Source organism: Scomber japonicus, chromosome 12 (assembly GCF_027409825.1).
Source record: "Scomber japonicus isolate fScoJap1 chromosome 12, fScoJap1.pri, whole genome shotgun sequence".
In the NCBI taxonomy this organism is placed as follows: Eukaryota; Metazoa; Chordata; class Actinopteri; order Scombriformes; family Scombridae; genus Scomber; species Scomber japonicus.
Window position 1 is genome coordinate 24387397 of NC_070589.1, and position 16541 is coordinate 24403937.

The 16541-nt window shown below is 40.5% G+C and overlaps 1 protein-coding gene across 1 annotated transcript in view; it reads left to right on the forward strand.

Annotated features, from left to right (window-relative positions):
* zfyve9a (zinc finger, FYVE domain containing 9a) overlaps positions 1-11747 on the forward strand; it is a 33265-nt gene extending 21518 nt beyond the window's left edge. Inside the window, exons 8-19 of the mRNA XM_053330172.1 lie at positions 31-160; positions 564-686; positions 1719-1874; positions 2909-3133; positions 5359-5441; positions 5599-5703; positions 6806-6956; positions 7155-7235; positions 8001-8163; positions 9399-9504; positions 9765-9941; positions 10862-11747. Of these exons, the coding sequence (XP_053186147.1) occupies positions 31-160; positions 564-686; positions 1719-1874; positions 2909-3133; positions 5359-5441; positions 5599-5703; positions 6806-6956; positions 7155-7235; positions 8001-8163; positions 9399-9504; positions 9765-9941; positions 10862-11023 (1662 nt within the window). The 3' untranslated portion in view covers positions 11024-11747. The remainder of the gene's footprint in view (positions 1-30; positions 161-563; positions 687-1718; positions 1875-2908; positions 3134-5358; positions 5442-5598; positions 5704-6805; positions 6957-7154; positions 7236-8000; positions 8164-9398; positions 9505-9764; positions 9942-10861) is intronic.
* The last annotated feature ends 4794 nt before the right edge of the window (positions 11748-16541 follow it).

Below are 16541 nucleotides of genomic sequence, written 5' to 3' on the forward strand. Positions count from 1 at the left end.
CCCTCCTCTTCCCTTCCTCTCCGCCCTCAGGCAGCCCATACTCCTGTTGCCCCTGTGGGCAGCCCCGTGGGCAGCTCCCTCAGTCTGATCCCGGAGGACGGGCTCCCTCCCATCCTCATCTCCACCGGCGTCAAAGGAGGTACGGGAGGCCACATCACAGGTGCTTGCCCTCATCCTCACCATTCTGCTGCCTCCTCATCGCTCTGTCAGCTGCTGTGTTTGTGCTCGTTCAGTCTGGGTTTTTTTCACGTGCTTTTTAGTTCATGGCTCATGTTTCGACCACTCATTGCCAAAGAGGTAGAGAAGGGGATTTATATATATGTATTTATGTATTTATATACGGGGATGCTGTGATGATGTTTTAAAGGATTTAGCTGCTAACTTGGTCTGATCATCATTTTCCTTTTCTTACCTCATGCGTGACTCCTTCCTCCTGATTCTCACTCTGACATCTTCACCCTCTCTCTCTCCTTCGCTCTTCCTGTTTATCTAACTTTACCTTAACTCCTTCTTCCACCCACCTCCTCTTCTTCTTCTTTTACTCTCCCCCAACTCACCTGCAGACTATGCAGTGGAGGAGAGGCCGTCGGAGATCGTCCTCATGCAGCAGCTGGAGGAGGGAGGCCCAGACCCCCTGGTCTTCGTTCTCAATGCTAACCTGCTCGCGATGGTCAAACTAGTTAATTGTGAGTCACTCAGTCAGTTATTGTCTGCTCTTTAAAGTACAGATTTTTTGGGGGGGCTTTAATGACACGGCAGTTAAAGAAATTCAGGTCAAAACAGTGTTTATATAATTGACGTTCGGAGGAGCAGAAATTAGCACTTGGACCTACTTTTAAATTATAGATTTTAAGATGATCTAAGGGAATACATAAAATCCTTATTTGCACTGCATTTTTAATCATGCCTGATTTAGCTTTTTTTTTCTTGTGAATTACTGAGTAGCCATTACCAAACCATACCATAACCACAATTCAGCAATATTTGTCCCCCCCCCCCCCCCTTTTTTTTATGATGTCATGCCTTACAGCCCTTTTTTAAACATAACCTTCACCCATCTGTTAAAGCTTTTTGAGACATATGAGACTTTATTTAGACACAACAGGACCGTTACAGGCAGAGCTTTAATGCTAGCTCAGCATTTGGCACCTGAGGCTCGAGAAGGAGCGGTGTCACTGCTGAGAGCAGCGGTGAGCTGAATTGTACAGCGATATGAAGGTCATTTATTGTTCTCTCCCCGTCCTGCATCATTGATAGAGTTTAAGATTAATTTCACTGTCAAATATATTTAATAAAGGTTTCAGCACCGTAAGTGGGGGAAAAAAGACTGATCTGACATGAATTGACTCAATTTGGAAATTGGCGAGTTCAGTGTTTTGTGATTTATGAAAGTAATTTTATGCTCTTTGAACAAAGAAGATATGTATGTAATACATTTATAGAGTGCTCTTAATGAGGAAAAACAAGACATATTTAATCTCTCTCTGTGTGTATGTAACATTGTGCTCCTCCAACTATCAGTGTTGAAAGTTTTATAGAACTAAGATCTTAAGATTGCAGTCATGATTTCAACATAAAAGTGACTTGTTAGCTTTTTCAGACATGAGACCTGCAGCTGTGCCATCATGTAAAGAGTTGCATATCTGAAAAGGGCTAAAATTAAATGTTTATGACTCTGACGTAACTCTCTCCTACGTCTAATGTCTCCTGACTCACAGATGTAAACAGGAAGTGTTGGTATGTGACGACTAAGGGCATGCATGCTGTCGGCCAGGCGGAGGTGGTCATCCTGCTCCAGTGTCTTCCTGACGAGAAGACCATCCCGAAAGACATCTTCACCCACTTCGTGCAGCTCTACCAGGAGGCCCTCAGTGGTAAGAACACAACTCGCAGCTCCGTCGTGAGGCTCGGTGAGAAATTAGTCCACCTCCACCGTGGGCGCCTCTTAGGGGAGGTAGCAGCTCATTAGTAGTTCTGTCTGGAGGTCCACAGGTTAGCTCACCTGTCCGTCAATGTTGCACAGTTAAAAATGAGCTTAACCCTGCTGTAATGTAGTGTAATGAAAGAGGAAAATGTTCCAGCTCTACTTTTTTGCTCCGTTGAGACAACAGTCGCATCCAGTCGTCCTCTATTTGGAAACCAGGTTAGTGTCCACCGCTGTCTCGCCTTCCTCGCTGAAAACTGGTCCAAACATTAGCGTCCTGCTGTCAGGTTGCCTCCCTCCAGGCGTGACACCTCACCACCGCTTGTCTTGCATTTTTAACTCCATATGCTGCAGAGCAAAACGGCTAATATCTGGTGACTTTGACGGCTCGCTTCCCTCGGGCTGTTTCCTTTTTCATAGTCACGCCGGAGCAGTTTCAGGCTGGAGGAGAGGAGCCATATTGCGCGCGTCGTGTCGTTCCTGATTAAGTCGCCATCAGTCAGCCCTCGGGAAGAAGTGCTGGCTTTAGCAACTCTCAGCCGCTGAGTTTTATCTCGCCATTAGGGTTATTGTGTTTGCCATCTAAAGCCAGCGGTCCCTCCTATTGATAAATTAGTAACATGAACTCTTTGCGGGTAATATGAGCTTATAGAGCGAGCGTGCACAGACGTCAGAAGCCCAAATTAAGATGTTTTTATTTACTGTTGTTGAATTTAGTTAAGGTTCTTATGCACACAGTAGTCCCACAAATACGTAAAGAGCATCTTTCATATCCGTCTGTGTTTCTTTCCCTTCGCTGTATTCCTGTTTTCTCCTCTAAACACGATCACATTACTCTTCTTCTTCTTTTCTCTCCCACTCCCTCGCCTTCACTTCCATCTCCTGTTTCACCACCTCCTCCTCACATCTCCAATATCACCAACCTCCCCTCTCCTCTCTCTCCCCCCTCCTCCTTCCCCCTTCTTCTTCCTCTTCTTCCTGAAGGCAACGTGCTGAGCCACCTGAGTCACTCGTTCTTCACGCAGAGCTTCCTGGGCAGTAAGGAGCACGGTGGCTTCCTCTACATCAGCCCCTCCTTCCAGTCTCTGCAGGACCTGCTGCTGCCCAACCCGCCCTACCTCTTCGGCATCCTGATACAGAAGTGGGAGACGCCCTGGGCCAAAGTGTTCCCCATCCGCCTCATGCTGCGGCTAGGAGCAGAGTACAGATGTGAGTCCTGGGCTTCGTACTATGTGGTGATAGTGACAGAAGAATAAGGGTGATTTGATGATGTTAATTCAGTGTCTTTTAATGTGTTGACATACAGTTCAAAGTCACTTCAATGTTATCATCTGCAAAACACACAAAAACGCAACATGAAACAAACAAAAAAGTAGTTTTAAAGTTTATTCTTAACCTTGGAAATGCAGCTGACAAAACTGTCTCACCCCAAGAACAATTTGGGAGCTGTCCTGGAGCTTTTAATTACATCACATGATCTTTATCAGTATATGGAGTTTAATCATTATAGAAATCTAAATGCATATAGTTCATCTAGCCAGTATTACAGTGCTTTAAAGAATCAAAGACAAATTAAAAACATTGAAACCATACAGAATAAATGAAAACACAATCTATAAAAGTAATGTAGGCAAGAAGAAACAAAAATAGAAAAACAAATAAAAGAAAACGACAAAACAATCAAACATTAATAGTGGATTTAAAAACGTGCATCTTTAGAAGAGATTTGAATTTGATGCGGTCAGTACAATCCCAGAGAGATTTGGGGAGTGAGTTACAGAGAGTGGGGGCCGCAACTGAGAAGGCTCTGTCCCCCCAGTTTAAAATTGACAAAATTATGATTGTAGATCAGAAAAAATCACAAATCTGCTTTCCATTGTCGTCAATTGTCAATACTCATAATAGGACAGATTTCAGGCAGTACTAAGAAAGTGATGAGGTTCATGTTAAAGTAGCTGCTACTTATTTCTGGTTACCTTTTATAACATCCAACAAGATATCCCCACATGCAGGACTAAAACAGGATGTGATGGTAATGAATAAATGTTGATCAGAGCGTCTTAAACTGTAAGCCGTCTGTGGGGTGGACGCAGCAGATTGTGTAATGTCGTATTAAACACATTTCACTCTGTTTCCTTACTGATCCAGCACAACCGCACCACAGTCAAACTTGAACCAAAACAGGAAATACAAGCTTGAGTTGCTGGTTTCCAGTTGAAGTGAATGGGAGTGCCTCAGATTAGAGCATGATTAGGACATTTGTGTTCAATTTACTGCAATTTTCTGGTATTGAAATGAAGAAAAGTTGCATGTTTCAGTCAGACGTGAGAAACCGAATTTCACAAAGTTACATTATGTGATGAGAGAGAAAACGTGTGAATTATTCTCTCTCTCTCTCTGTCTCTGTCTCTCTCTCTCTCTCTCTCTTCCTCATTTGGTTTGATTCTTACGGTAAAATATGAAGATCCAGATTGATCCAGAGAGCTTATTATGTCAGCTGTCAGAAGACGTCTGCAGACATCACACCAGCTTGATCTTAAACATTTCTCACAGCTTCCCACATGAACCAGGAAGTCTTGTGAGGGTGTTTTTTTATCGGAGAGGGGCTCCTCTCCACCAAATCCTCCTCCTCTCACAGCCAGACCTGCCAGCACAAAGCGCCGCCTGGCTCCGTTTAAGCCTCTTGCCTGCTTCTAGCGAGCACGGATAGAATACATTAACAAAGCCACATACAGTTTGAAGCTCTTAAACACAAAATGTTAGCACAGCGGTGAAATTAATCCACCACACAAACAGCGCAGGTTCCTACAACTCTCACCGCTTAATTTAAAGACTGACCGGCACGAGGGTGGGACGCTCGTCAGCCTTAAAGACGCTCTGTTGAGCTGCAGATTCAGGCCGAGATTGGTTTTATTGCTAATGAGAGTTTGCGGCGAGATTTTATTTCCAGCTGTTTGTTGAGATAAGGCTAAAAATAGTCATCTAAGAAGCTTTTGGTTTTTCTGGAGGAGAAAAAAAAAAACAGCCTTATTTTTTCCCTAACTGCTGTATTTGATGTCAGTGTGGGGTCTCGTGTTGAGTTCATTTGCATCTATAAATGAAGTGGGAAAAACACGAGTTGAGTAGTTAAGATGAAAAAACTGGAAACCAACAGACCACTGCATCAATTTATACAACTCTGGTTTAAAGAAATTAAGAGAAATGAATCAAAATAACCTTTTCCGTGAGCACACGTGTCACTTTTCATGTTCAAAATGTTAAAAATGTTAAAAATAGTCTCCAAGCTGACATTAATCTGCTTAATACATTTCCACGACTGCTTAATAAGACGGTGAAAGAATAATTTGTTTCTTTGAAGTAAAAAATATAATCCGTGTTGGTGTCAAAACATTTCTGTTGTGCGTTTCTCACTAACTAAGTATTGTGTTTTGCAGTTTATCCGTGCCCGTTGTTCAGCGTTCGCTTCAGAAAGCCGCTCTTCGGAGAGACCGGTCACACTATCATGAACCTGCTCGCAGTAAGATCTTTGTTTTTCTCCTCCAGCTCTCTACTGTAATATATTTTTAATACCTGAAATACAGTTTCCATCATGGATGTCACGTATTTTAACCGAGTGTCTAAAATATCCTTGTCTCCTCACTTCTTCTTCGTCTGTCTTTCCGTCCGTGTCGTAGGACTTCCGTAACTACCAGTACACGCTGCCGGTGGTGAAAGGTCTGGTCGTGGACATGGAGGTGAGGAAGACAAGCATCAAGATCCCCAGTAATCGCTACAATGAGGTGAGCATCCCGCAGTCTGGTTAGTATTTCTAAACACCTGCAGTCCAAAAGAGTCATAGAATTGATGCTGAAATCGCATATTTAAAATGATAAACTCCCCATTATCTTTCTACAAACCTCACAAGTCATATTTGAAGTAGACTCTCTTGCTCACGTGTTCTCAGTCTGGTTGTTTATTCTGCTCCAGAATTTATTTGTTAGGTGTCAAAGCAAATTAAAACTATAAAAACCTTCCAGCTCACACGTTTAAACATAAAAACAGATTCCAGCTGTGTCTCACATACCAAGTTGAAGCTTTTTCTCTCCAGGATCACGGATCAGTTTAAATGGCAATAACAAAAAAAAAAAAAAAAAGCCAGAACCCCAAAAAACTCTCCACCAGCACAACAACATCAGTGGAGGAGGCACACACACACACACACACACACACACACACACATGTTCAGTCTGTGTAGGTGATATGTGATAAACTCTCCTGGGTCCCTGCTGCACAACATGAGGCGTGGGCTGCCAACTTGTTAAAACGCTGCTGCCTCGGGGTGTGAATGAATGTCCAACCAGAAGAAGTGATACACACACACACACACACACACACACACACACACACACACACACAAACACACAAACACGAAGCACCATTTGGCTTAAAGAGCGAGCCGTGGTGTAGAAAGAGAGAGAGAGGGAGAGAGGGAGTGTTGCAGGTTGTAGTTTGGCTGCTGATGCAGTAACAGATGGGAACCCAGTAATGTGAAGTGGGGACCGTTGCACAACAGCTTGCAGGCGAGCCTTTAGCGCAGCAAGTGGTTAAAACCCTCCAGATTTTCAGTTTTATTTCTGATTTGCAAAGGACGGCTTCAAAGAGGCGCAGAGGCAGGGGATTCGGCGGAATTAATATGTGGGGTCTTTCAACTATTGATATCCACCCATGTTAATGTCTCCCTCTGCAATCTGTCATCTCGGCACCGTCCCCTTTAACTGTGGGACTTTACTCACAAGCCCACTGCAATTAGGCTTAACCAGGCCGCCTCTCTTAAGCCCCCTCTTTCTCTGCAAACACCCGACGGGCAGCTTAATTAGACAAGGATGTTATGTGTCCTTGCAGCTGATGAAGGCCATGAACAAGTCCAACGAACACGTGCTGGCCATGGGGGCGTGTTTCAACGACAGGGCCGACTCCCACCTGGTGTGCGTTCAGAACGACGACGGGAACTACCAGACGCAGGCCATCAGCATCCATCACCAGCCGCGCAAAGGTAGCAGACGCAGAAACACAGATTTCTTGTTCTGTGTGTTTTCTCAGTTTGTCTGCAGGGCTGCGTTTGCTTTAAAAAATCCTCCTTCCTGTCTCTCTGTTTGTTTTTATTTCTCTCGTCTGTTTGCCTGAAAAATAACGTTAACTCAGTCGGTTGTTGAATCGTGAAGTTAATATGTGCTTCCTTCCTCTGTTTCAGTTACTGGAGCCTGTTTCTTTGTGTTCAGCGGTGCTTTGAAAGCCTCGTCGGGCTTCTTGGCCAAAACCAGCATTGTTGAAGGTGAGAACTGTGACAACAAACTACACGATGGCTGTAAAAAAAACAATAACTGTTGAGTTTATCTGTTATTTGTGCTAAAACTAAAATCATTTCAACAGCTGCAACTAAAGATGTATTTCAATATGAACATATGCTTGATTGTTTTCTTTTAATTGTTGAAGTTTAAAAAAAAAGAGCATCAGGCATTAAAAACTTCAGTATTAAATGTTTCCTGCTGTTCACTATCTTTATTTTCAGTGGTATATTTGCAAGAAGCACATCTATCCACACCTAGATATTATTGTGAGGGTCACTAGCATGTAGGTTGAGGTCAAAGGTCATGTGACTGTTATCTTAGGAGGATCCTCACATCTGGTTAGAGTCAAACATGTCACTTTATGTTTACATTGAGTCACACATAAAGACACATTATGTACACACTCAGTGCTATATAAGGCCGTGAAATCCTGAAAATCTCGTCAGTGTTTTGTCCGTCACACATGAATAAAGCTGCCAAATCGACTTGTGGTCTCATTGTTCTCCAATTCTTCACCTCTCGTTTGCAGAGAAATCGTCTTCTCAAAGTTAAATCACATTAAGTGTTGGTTCAGTCACGATCTTGCTCCGAGTTATTCACCCAAATCACAAATCAGCCTCAAATGTTTGAAAGCTTGAAAAGGAGAGAAAAGAGATTGAAAAGAGATTAGGCAAACAGAAACACTTAATTTGGTCTGTTTCACAACAATTAGTTCTCATTAATCCTCTGTATGTTTCCCTCCTCTTTAGACGGTGTGATGATCCAGATCACAGCGGAGACCATGGACTCTCTACGGCAAGCTCTGAGGGACATGAAGGACTTCACCATCACGTGCGGCAAAGCTGACCAGGAGGAGAACCAGGAGCTGGTCCACATCCAGTGGACGGAGGACGACCACAACTTCAACAAGGGGTGAGAGGAGAAGGAAGAGAGGAATGAAGAGAGGAGGAGAGGGAGCTGGAAGAGATGTAGATATGTCACGGACAATTGAACTGATAGCTTTCCAACCACTGCATTTACTACTTTGCTATAAAAACTCATTATGCATGCTCGGAGGAACCCTCTGGAGGAAACTCAGAGCGGGCTGCAGTGATGTGGTTTGACGCGGCTGTGAGATACAGACCAACGCAATCAATTTTACAGCAGTCTGATAAAATCTGCAAATTTAAATGTGACTTTGCACTATTAGATATAATTGAGGCCTTTCATCAGATACAATATCACTTCATTAGCAGCGCTGCGTATCTGCACAGTCACTGGTTTAACCCTTATTTAACCAGATCAGTTAACAGTCTGCCGTCGTGCTTCCATCAGCGTGATTATGTTTCATGAGTTAAACGCTGACATGAGCATGACGACTGGCTCACAGTCTGGGAATGTTTAGCGTGTTAGTTTAGCTTGTTGGCATGTTCATATTAGCAGCCAATTAGCATTGAACATAAAGCACAGCTGATGGTGATGGAGTTAGTTCATCAGATATTTGGTCAGAAACTGAAGTTTAGGAGAGATTAAAATAAAAAAAGGGACTTGCAGAAAGGTCAGGAGATCATCATGGGCTCATCAAGGGCTGCAAGTAATGATTATTTTCATCAATTTATTCATCTCCAAATGTCTTTTATCCTGACAAAAAGTCTACTAGCCAAAAATATGTAGTTTTTTATCACAGGAGACAAAAGAAAACCAGAAAATATTGTCTTCATGTGACGACTTAAAGCGATGAACTTAGTTTGGAGATGAAGTAGTTTAGTGATTTATTGTCTCTCTCATTGACTAGTCACTTAATTGGCTAATCAGTGTGTAATTTCATCATCTGTGGATTATTTTATTGATTACTCGATTAGTCCTTTGAGAAATGTTGATCACTGTTTCTCAAAGCAGAAGATGCAACTTCAGAAGTCTTTTTTCCCCGACCAAAAGTTCACAAGCCAAAAATATTAAGGTTTTTATCACAGGAGACAAAAGAAACCAGAAAATATTCACATTTGAGAATCAGATTTTCTTCATATGACGACTTAAACCTCAAGGAGTAATCGTCAGTTATTGTTAATACTCGTCTGTAGTTTGAATCTGAACAGTTCACTTGTTTACTGTATGTAGAGATTTGGTTTAATTCAACACTCTTGTTTTGTGTGTTTTTGGTGATTCAGAGTCATCAGTCCGATCGACGGGAAGTCTATGGAGTCCATCACCAGCGTCAAGATCTTTCACGGCTCCGAGTTCAAAGCCAACGGAAAGGTCATCCGCTGGACAGAGGTGCAGTACAACTGACTTTATTCATTTAATTCACTTTGTGTGGCTGCGAGTTTAAACAAGGCTGAATGAAATTAAGAAAGTAGGTCAAGAGTTCTTTACTGATCATTTTCACCTGATTTATGTTAAAACATGTTCGATGAAGCAGCTAAAACTTGGAATAAATACATTTCTTGACTTGTTTCTCTTCTGTACGTTTTCTCTATCACAAGATTAAATCAGCAGAGATGTTAATTAAAGGATCGTTTCTGTGATTCTTTCAGGTGTTTTTCCTCCAGAGCGAAGATCAACCCAACGGTCTGAGCGACCCGGCCGACCACAGCCGGCTGACGGAGAACGTGGCGCGAGCGTTCTGCATGGCGCTCTGCCCGCACCTCAAACTGCTGAAGGAGGACGGGATGGCCAAACTAGGGCTGCGGGTCACACTGGACTCTGACCAGGTGGGACGAAGGAGAAAGCGAAATGTTAGGAAAGGAAAGGATGCATTAGTGACGGAAAGATGACGGTATGGAGAAAAGAAAGACAGAAAAGAAAGGAAAGAGGAAATAGATGGGAGAAAGAAGAACCTTAAAGTGGAGGGAGATAGCCAGTGAAGTAAAGGAGAAGGTGGTGATAAACAATGTGAGAGCAGGAAAAGAAAGAAGGATGTAGTCAAGGAAAGGTGGCGGCAGGGAGGGAAAGGACAAAGAAAGGGAAGAATAGCCATGAAAGGAAAGGGAGAAGCTGGAAAGGAAAGAAAAGGAGGAGGGAAGAAGAAGCAGGGAGGAAATTGGAGCTGTAGGAATGAAAAAAGCAAGGATCAAGAAAAGGAGGTAGCAAAAGGAAAAGACAGAGGTCGACAGTGAAGAGAAAAACACAAAGGAGGCAGTAAAAGGGAGGAAGAGGTGGGGAAGGAACGGAGTAGAGATGTAACGAGGGACGGATGGAGTTTGTTGTTCAGTTAAAACCAAATTTCTTGGGTTTTGCAGCTTTTGGACATTTTATAAATAAACTATAATAAAATCATTAAATAATAATATTTAGAAGCAGGATTTAATAGACCCAGAATGTGAGATGAGATAAGATAAGTTCCTTTATTAGTCCCACAATGGGGAAATTTACATTACAGCAGCAAGTGGACAGTAAAATATAAGAGCAGCAATTAGAAAAAGAACAATAAATAATAAATACGAAAACAATAAGAACAATAGCAGTGAAAGATACATAATAAAATAATTGTGCCATTATTTAGAATATTTACATTTATAATAAACCAGAGATGATGATGATGTTATTGCACAGATTAAAGTGATGGATCTAAGTAGTTTTGTACGCTAACAGTAACGAGGATCCAGTCTAACGGTGGTCTCGATGGTTTCAGGTGGGCTACCTGGCAGGAAGTAACGGCCAGCCTCTGCTGCCTCAGTACCTGAGCGACCTGGACAGCGCTCTGATCCCCGTCATCCACGGAGGGGCGTGTCAGCTGAGCGAAGGCCCGGTTGTCATGGAGCTGGTTTTCTACATCCTGGAGATCATTTCCTAGGATCCTCCTCTTCCTCCTCCTCACCCACCAGGAGCGTCACCTCCAAAAACATCCTTTTTTTACCTTCCGACATCATCGTCCTCCAGCCTGGTCCTCCGTCATCTCCCGTTCAAAACCGTTTGCACTTCAAAAAGAGCCCGAAAAACTGTGCCGTGCCAGGCGGGGTAGCATTCCTCAAGTCAGCCTATGCATCCAAAAACCACCACCGACGACCGTGTGCTCTGCTCTCCAGAGGCCGCCTGGCGCCACCCTCCTCCCTCCCGACGAGGCGCCGAGCGGGATCGTCCGTCACACGTCCTGAGTAGCAGCCTCACCCCCGTCAGGTGCTCCGAGCAGGAAACGAACACCGGAGGTCACAGCGGGTCCCGTCACAGCACCCACGGCGGCGGCGGCGGTGTTCGCTGGAAGTCAAAGTGCCTCCTCGAGTGACGGTTTATCTGATGATCTGATGAGTTAGTTAACGAGGACGTCATGTGAAGTAGATCCGATTAAAGAATAATGAGGATCAGCCGCTCAGTGTTACAATCAGATGACAAAAACACATTTAAGAGCTCAGAGGAGAAATACGATTTTAATAAAATCATTAAATGGAGTTCATGTAGGTCTGCTGCACAGAAAGACCACAGAATTAGTTTTTCAGTCATTTCTGACTTTTGAACAAATATAATCAGAGCTACAACTAAAACTTCTGTCGGTTCAGTCTATAAAATGTCAGAAAATGATATAAAGATATTTAGTCTGTCATTGAAAACGAAAAGATTTATTTTCTGAAGCTGAAATCAGAGAATTTGACTTTTTTTCTCTCTCAATCAATCATCAGAAGGAACACACTTCTCAAAATGAATGCAACTATATATTTAATGTTCATAATATGTCTGATAGCGTGTGATCTTATTCTATAGATCTCATATTAAGTGATACATTTATGTGGAAGTTATTGTCGAGTTTGCACGACTAATAATAATCTCGTTGAGGCAGAATCCAACTACAACTGTTAATTATTGTCAGTCCTAAAATCAGCTGATAGAAAAGTGTTTAAAAAGCTGAAAAAAAACCTAAAAAAAGTGTTAAAAAGTCTTGAATAATAATTTCTTGAAACCGTGACAACCGTGTCGATCGTGGTGAATTGTGGAAACAGTTTAGAAATCAATGTTTCAGACTTCAGAGAGGCGGGTGGGTACTGTGACGGACCCTCGGACCTGCAGCGTGTCGTCATGTAGCTCCTCAGCCTCGTCATCACCCGTCTCTCCGGCGTCACCGTGGCAGCCGGACGTCCTGAAGCAACTGAACTGAGCTCTGCGGAGGCCTCGGTGTAGCACGGATGCTCTTTGACCTTCGAGGAAGAGTCGTCTCCACCGCTGCTGAAGAAGAAGACGTTTCCTCTGATGCTTAAAAAAAAAAAATCATCAGATGAGTTGGAAGGTGCCTCTGTGTGGTGACTTTTCTCTCTCTCTCTTTTTTTTCTTTTTTTTTTCTCAGTGCCTGCAGCAACGATTCATGAAGGAAAGGATAAAAAATAATAATAAAGAAACAAACATCTCGGCTTCACCTCTTTAAGCTTTACTCATCATCACTCACCAGATGCTTTACTTCACGGACAGATGCGTTGACTTCTTGTACATATTTTTATAGACAGAACTTCTTCTTCTCCTCCATTATAACCTGCGTCTGTAGCCTCCACCGACCTTCACACACAGTTACAGACAGTGTTACTGACTACTCTGAAGTCAACAAACTGGTTTAAAATAATAAAAAAGGTTCCAATGCTTTATTGATAAACTCAAACAATCTGTACATAAAAGCTGAAAAAGAAGCAAAAACAAGAAGAAACACCGTGTTTTTAAATCTCCACCAATCAACAACTTCTTCTTCTTCGTCTTCAGCATCATCAGCTCGTGTTCGTCCGGCAGTGGTTGGAAAAAATCAACAAAAATCACTATTTTGGTGTCTTTTTAAAATCATACAAAGAAAATAACTGAAGATGTAAAGAAATTATAAATATATATATATACATACATATATATATAGTAAATATATATATATTATAAATATATAAGAACTGTATTAAATGCAGAAGCAGTGCACTGGATTCTAAGCCATTTACAGGAGAGTGACAGCGAGCGACTGTCGTTTGTTTTGTGTCCTGAAGACGTAAAAATAAACGTTCAGTGTTCGTAAAGATCCGGGGTTCCTGCAGAAAGTGATCGACCTGAAGCTGAATGTATTTCATCTCACATTTTCTGCTGTTTCTCATCCTCCTCTTCCCCCCCCTGAACCTGATAAATCCAGACTTTTCACATGTGTGCAGACCTGCGTAGGAACCCTGTAGATCATCGTTGAATCTTCTGAGGCCTCAACCTGTTTTTAAAAGCGTGTGTACGGACATGATGGAGCTGTCGGAGGTCTAGCTGCAGTTATCTGATCTGATGTGGACTGTGCTGGGCTGGGCTGGACTCTCCGTCAGCGACATGGACCTGGGAATAAATATAAGAATGTATTCCTCCTGTTTCTGTTTCAAATCTGCAAAAACCTGTTTTTTGTTTTTCTTTATATATAATCGGACCTGACTAGACTAATCACCAAAAAAACTTTAAAAAAACCAACAAAAAAACATCCTGTCGTGTCAAAAAATGCTCTGTACAGTAAGTGAAATATATTTCTCCATCTTTAATCATGCTAATATAAAACCAGAAGGGGCTAAACGAGAAGTAGAGAGGGGTTTTTATTTTTTATTTTAATTTGAAGTATTAAAAAATCTCGTCATCACACGTGAGAATCTCCATCCAAGACCGACAATCACACCAATAATTCGACCTTGTAGCTGTTCTCTTTTCATTTGTTACAGTTTGAAATACTTTAGGAGCTTCTGTAGCAGAATAATGTTAGTGAAGCTGGTTTATTTTTATTTTTAATAAAAGGTCAAAGGTCATCAATTATGGGTTAATTACTGTGATCAATCACTGTGTGACGTTCATCAGCCACCGCTGCTGCTCGACTCTGTTTTTATAAATTAGCGTAATGAAGAGGAGACATATGAGGATTTATTTTTCTGACTCTTTCTGTTACTTTTATTGTTTTTTGGCATTATTCTAATGATCAGACGTGTGCAATATGTCCTAAATCTCCCAAAAAAAAGAAAAAAGGTGCAATTAGTGTGACTGAAAGTAGCTTTTTTTTCTCTTTTTTTTGTATTGAGTTGTTAAGATGTTACTATTCAGACTATTAAACACTGCATGCAAACAGAAACAAGCTTGAAACGGTGACGAGAGTGAATCAACTTTTGCATTTTAAAACAGTTCTATCTTCTAAGTTTGTGGATGAAACTAAAAACAAAGATCCACTCGTTCAGTTCTGTCATTTTTTTGTGTTCAAATTTCTTTTTTTAATAAACATCAGTGAAAAAATGTTTTTAAAAAAAGCCAAAAACCCTGTACATCTTTTTTTTTCTTTTCACTATAAATGTCAATAAAAGTGGTCTTTATCAAAAAAACTGTAGTATATGTAAAATAAAAACTTATAGAAAACTGAAATGAGCTCTGCTTTCTGTTCAAAAGTCACGTTTGTTCCTAAATTTGCAACATGAATGGTTCAGTGACAAATAAGGTTTGTTAAAATATATAGTTTGTATTTTTGTTGATTTTTATGTTATTCCAAATGACGTTTGGACCATTTTTTACCAAAAGTAAGACTGAATGCTGCTGAAAATGTCAAATGGTGTAACCACAAAAGTGATAAATATTAAATATTTTATCCACCTACAGTGTATTTAAGTGGACTTAAATTAAATGCCCCCTTTTAGAACAATTGTATTCCATTAGCTTTATCTAAAATAAAAGGTTATAATGTCAGATAATGCCAAACTAGTTGTGTTTTTAATCAAGTTGAATTATTTGGTACAAAGTTTTTATGGTTACACCACTTAGACATTTTTGCCACAATCCTCTAATATATTCTCTCAAAATGTATTAAAAGCAGAATTTTTATGTTGAGTCAACAAAAAATAATGTGTAAAAGTTCTTCATATGTTTATTTTCACATCTGAACCTTTTTAAATGTGATTAAACAACATGGACACAAATGACAGTGAACAGATTAAAACAAGAAATCTTTTAATGGTACATTTTTGAAGCAGGAAATGCAAATTCAGTCCAACAATAATTAAAAACAAAAATAAGTCCTTCGATTATTATATTAATTATTATTTTAGCTTACTTTTTGGAAATATAAACAAAGTGACATCATCGATCTTTGTAAACAAGTAGGCGATCACAGAACGTAAACGACGTGAAACCATTTTAATTATTTAATTATTTAGTCCGAAGTTTTTAATAATAAACTTAAATTGAGATGTGAGATTCATGATTTCAGAATAAAAACTACAAACAGAGAAATGTTACGACCACAAACATTTGAACCAAATATAAATGTTATAGACAGTTTTGAGGTAAACCTGTTGGAAATGGGATTCATGTAGTTGGCTCAGTATGGTTGCTATGGCTTCTTAACTCTTAAAGGCTCAGTTCACTCAAATTATTATCTCATCATTTTATCATTTAAAGGATAAGTGACAATTTTATGTATTTTTCTTACATGTGCAGAGAAAGAAAGTGTTAAATGTGAATCTAAAGCCTGATATATCACGTTGCTCTGTGCCGTAGACCTCCATTATCGTCCAAAAGCTACTAAAATCACGTCAAGGAGTCACTCTGCTGCACACGGTGAAACGTTTCTTCACCACAAAGAGTTTCGTACACGTTAGTTTAAAAACCGCGATCATGTTTTCAGTCTCCGTAGAGTAATTCTGTGTAAGGCGTTTTTATTAACCTTTATTTTACCTTACATGAAAAAATGAGGGAAAATAAAATAAAACTGACTAAATACAGTTAAACAGATAAGATTACAGTGAAGTAAAAACATTTAATTAATTAAAACAAACAGCTGTAGTGGTAAATAATCTCATTTCAAGGCCTTTTTTTCCTATTTCAGTTCTGACTTTAGGGTTAAAAAGTGATGAAATATATAAATGTGTTTACGGTGATTCGCTCGCTTGTGCATTACAAACCTCTTTATTAGTTAAAAAGTCAGTTAAGAGGTTGCACATGCTCTGCAGCGTCCGCCTTACACAGAACTACTCTACAGAGACTAAAAACATGATCGCTGTGATTTAATCTAAATTAAAGTGACATCATCATGTACAGCATTGATGTGTTTTTTCTGGATACTAACGGAGGTCTACTGCACTGAAGAATAAGAAGTATCAAGCTTTAGTTGATGAGATTTGTTGATATAGAAAATCTTCAGCTTTACCTTTTAATTGTCTAAATTTTCATCAGTGTGTCTTTAATCACTGACTGTTTCATTGGGTAGAAGAAAACATGGGAGAGAAACTGAGAATAATTTGTAATTTGGGTGAACTGGGCCTTTAAAACACTAGGATTCCTTTCAAGACTCAGTATCTTTGTCATGAGAGTATGCATAGTTTAAAAGAGTAACGCAACACATTTATTAAAGGAACCAA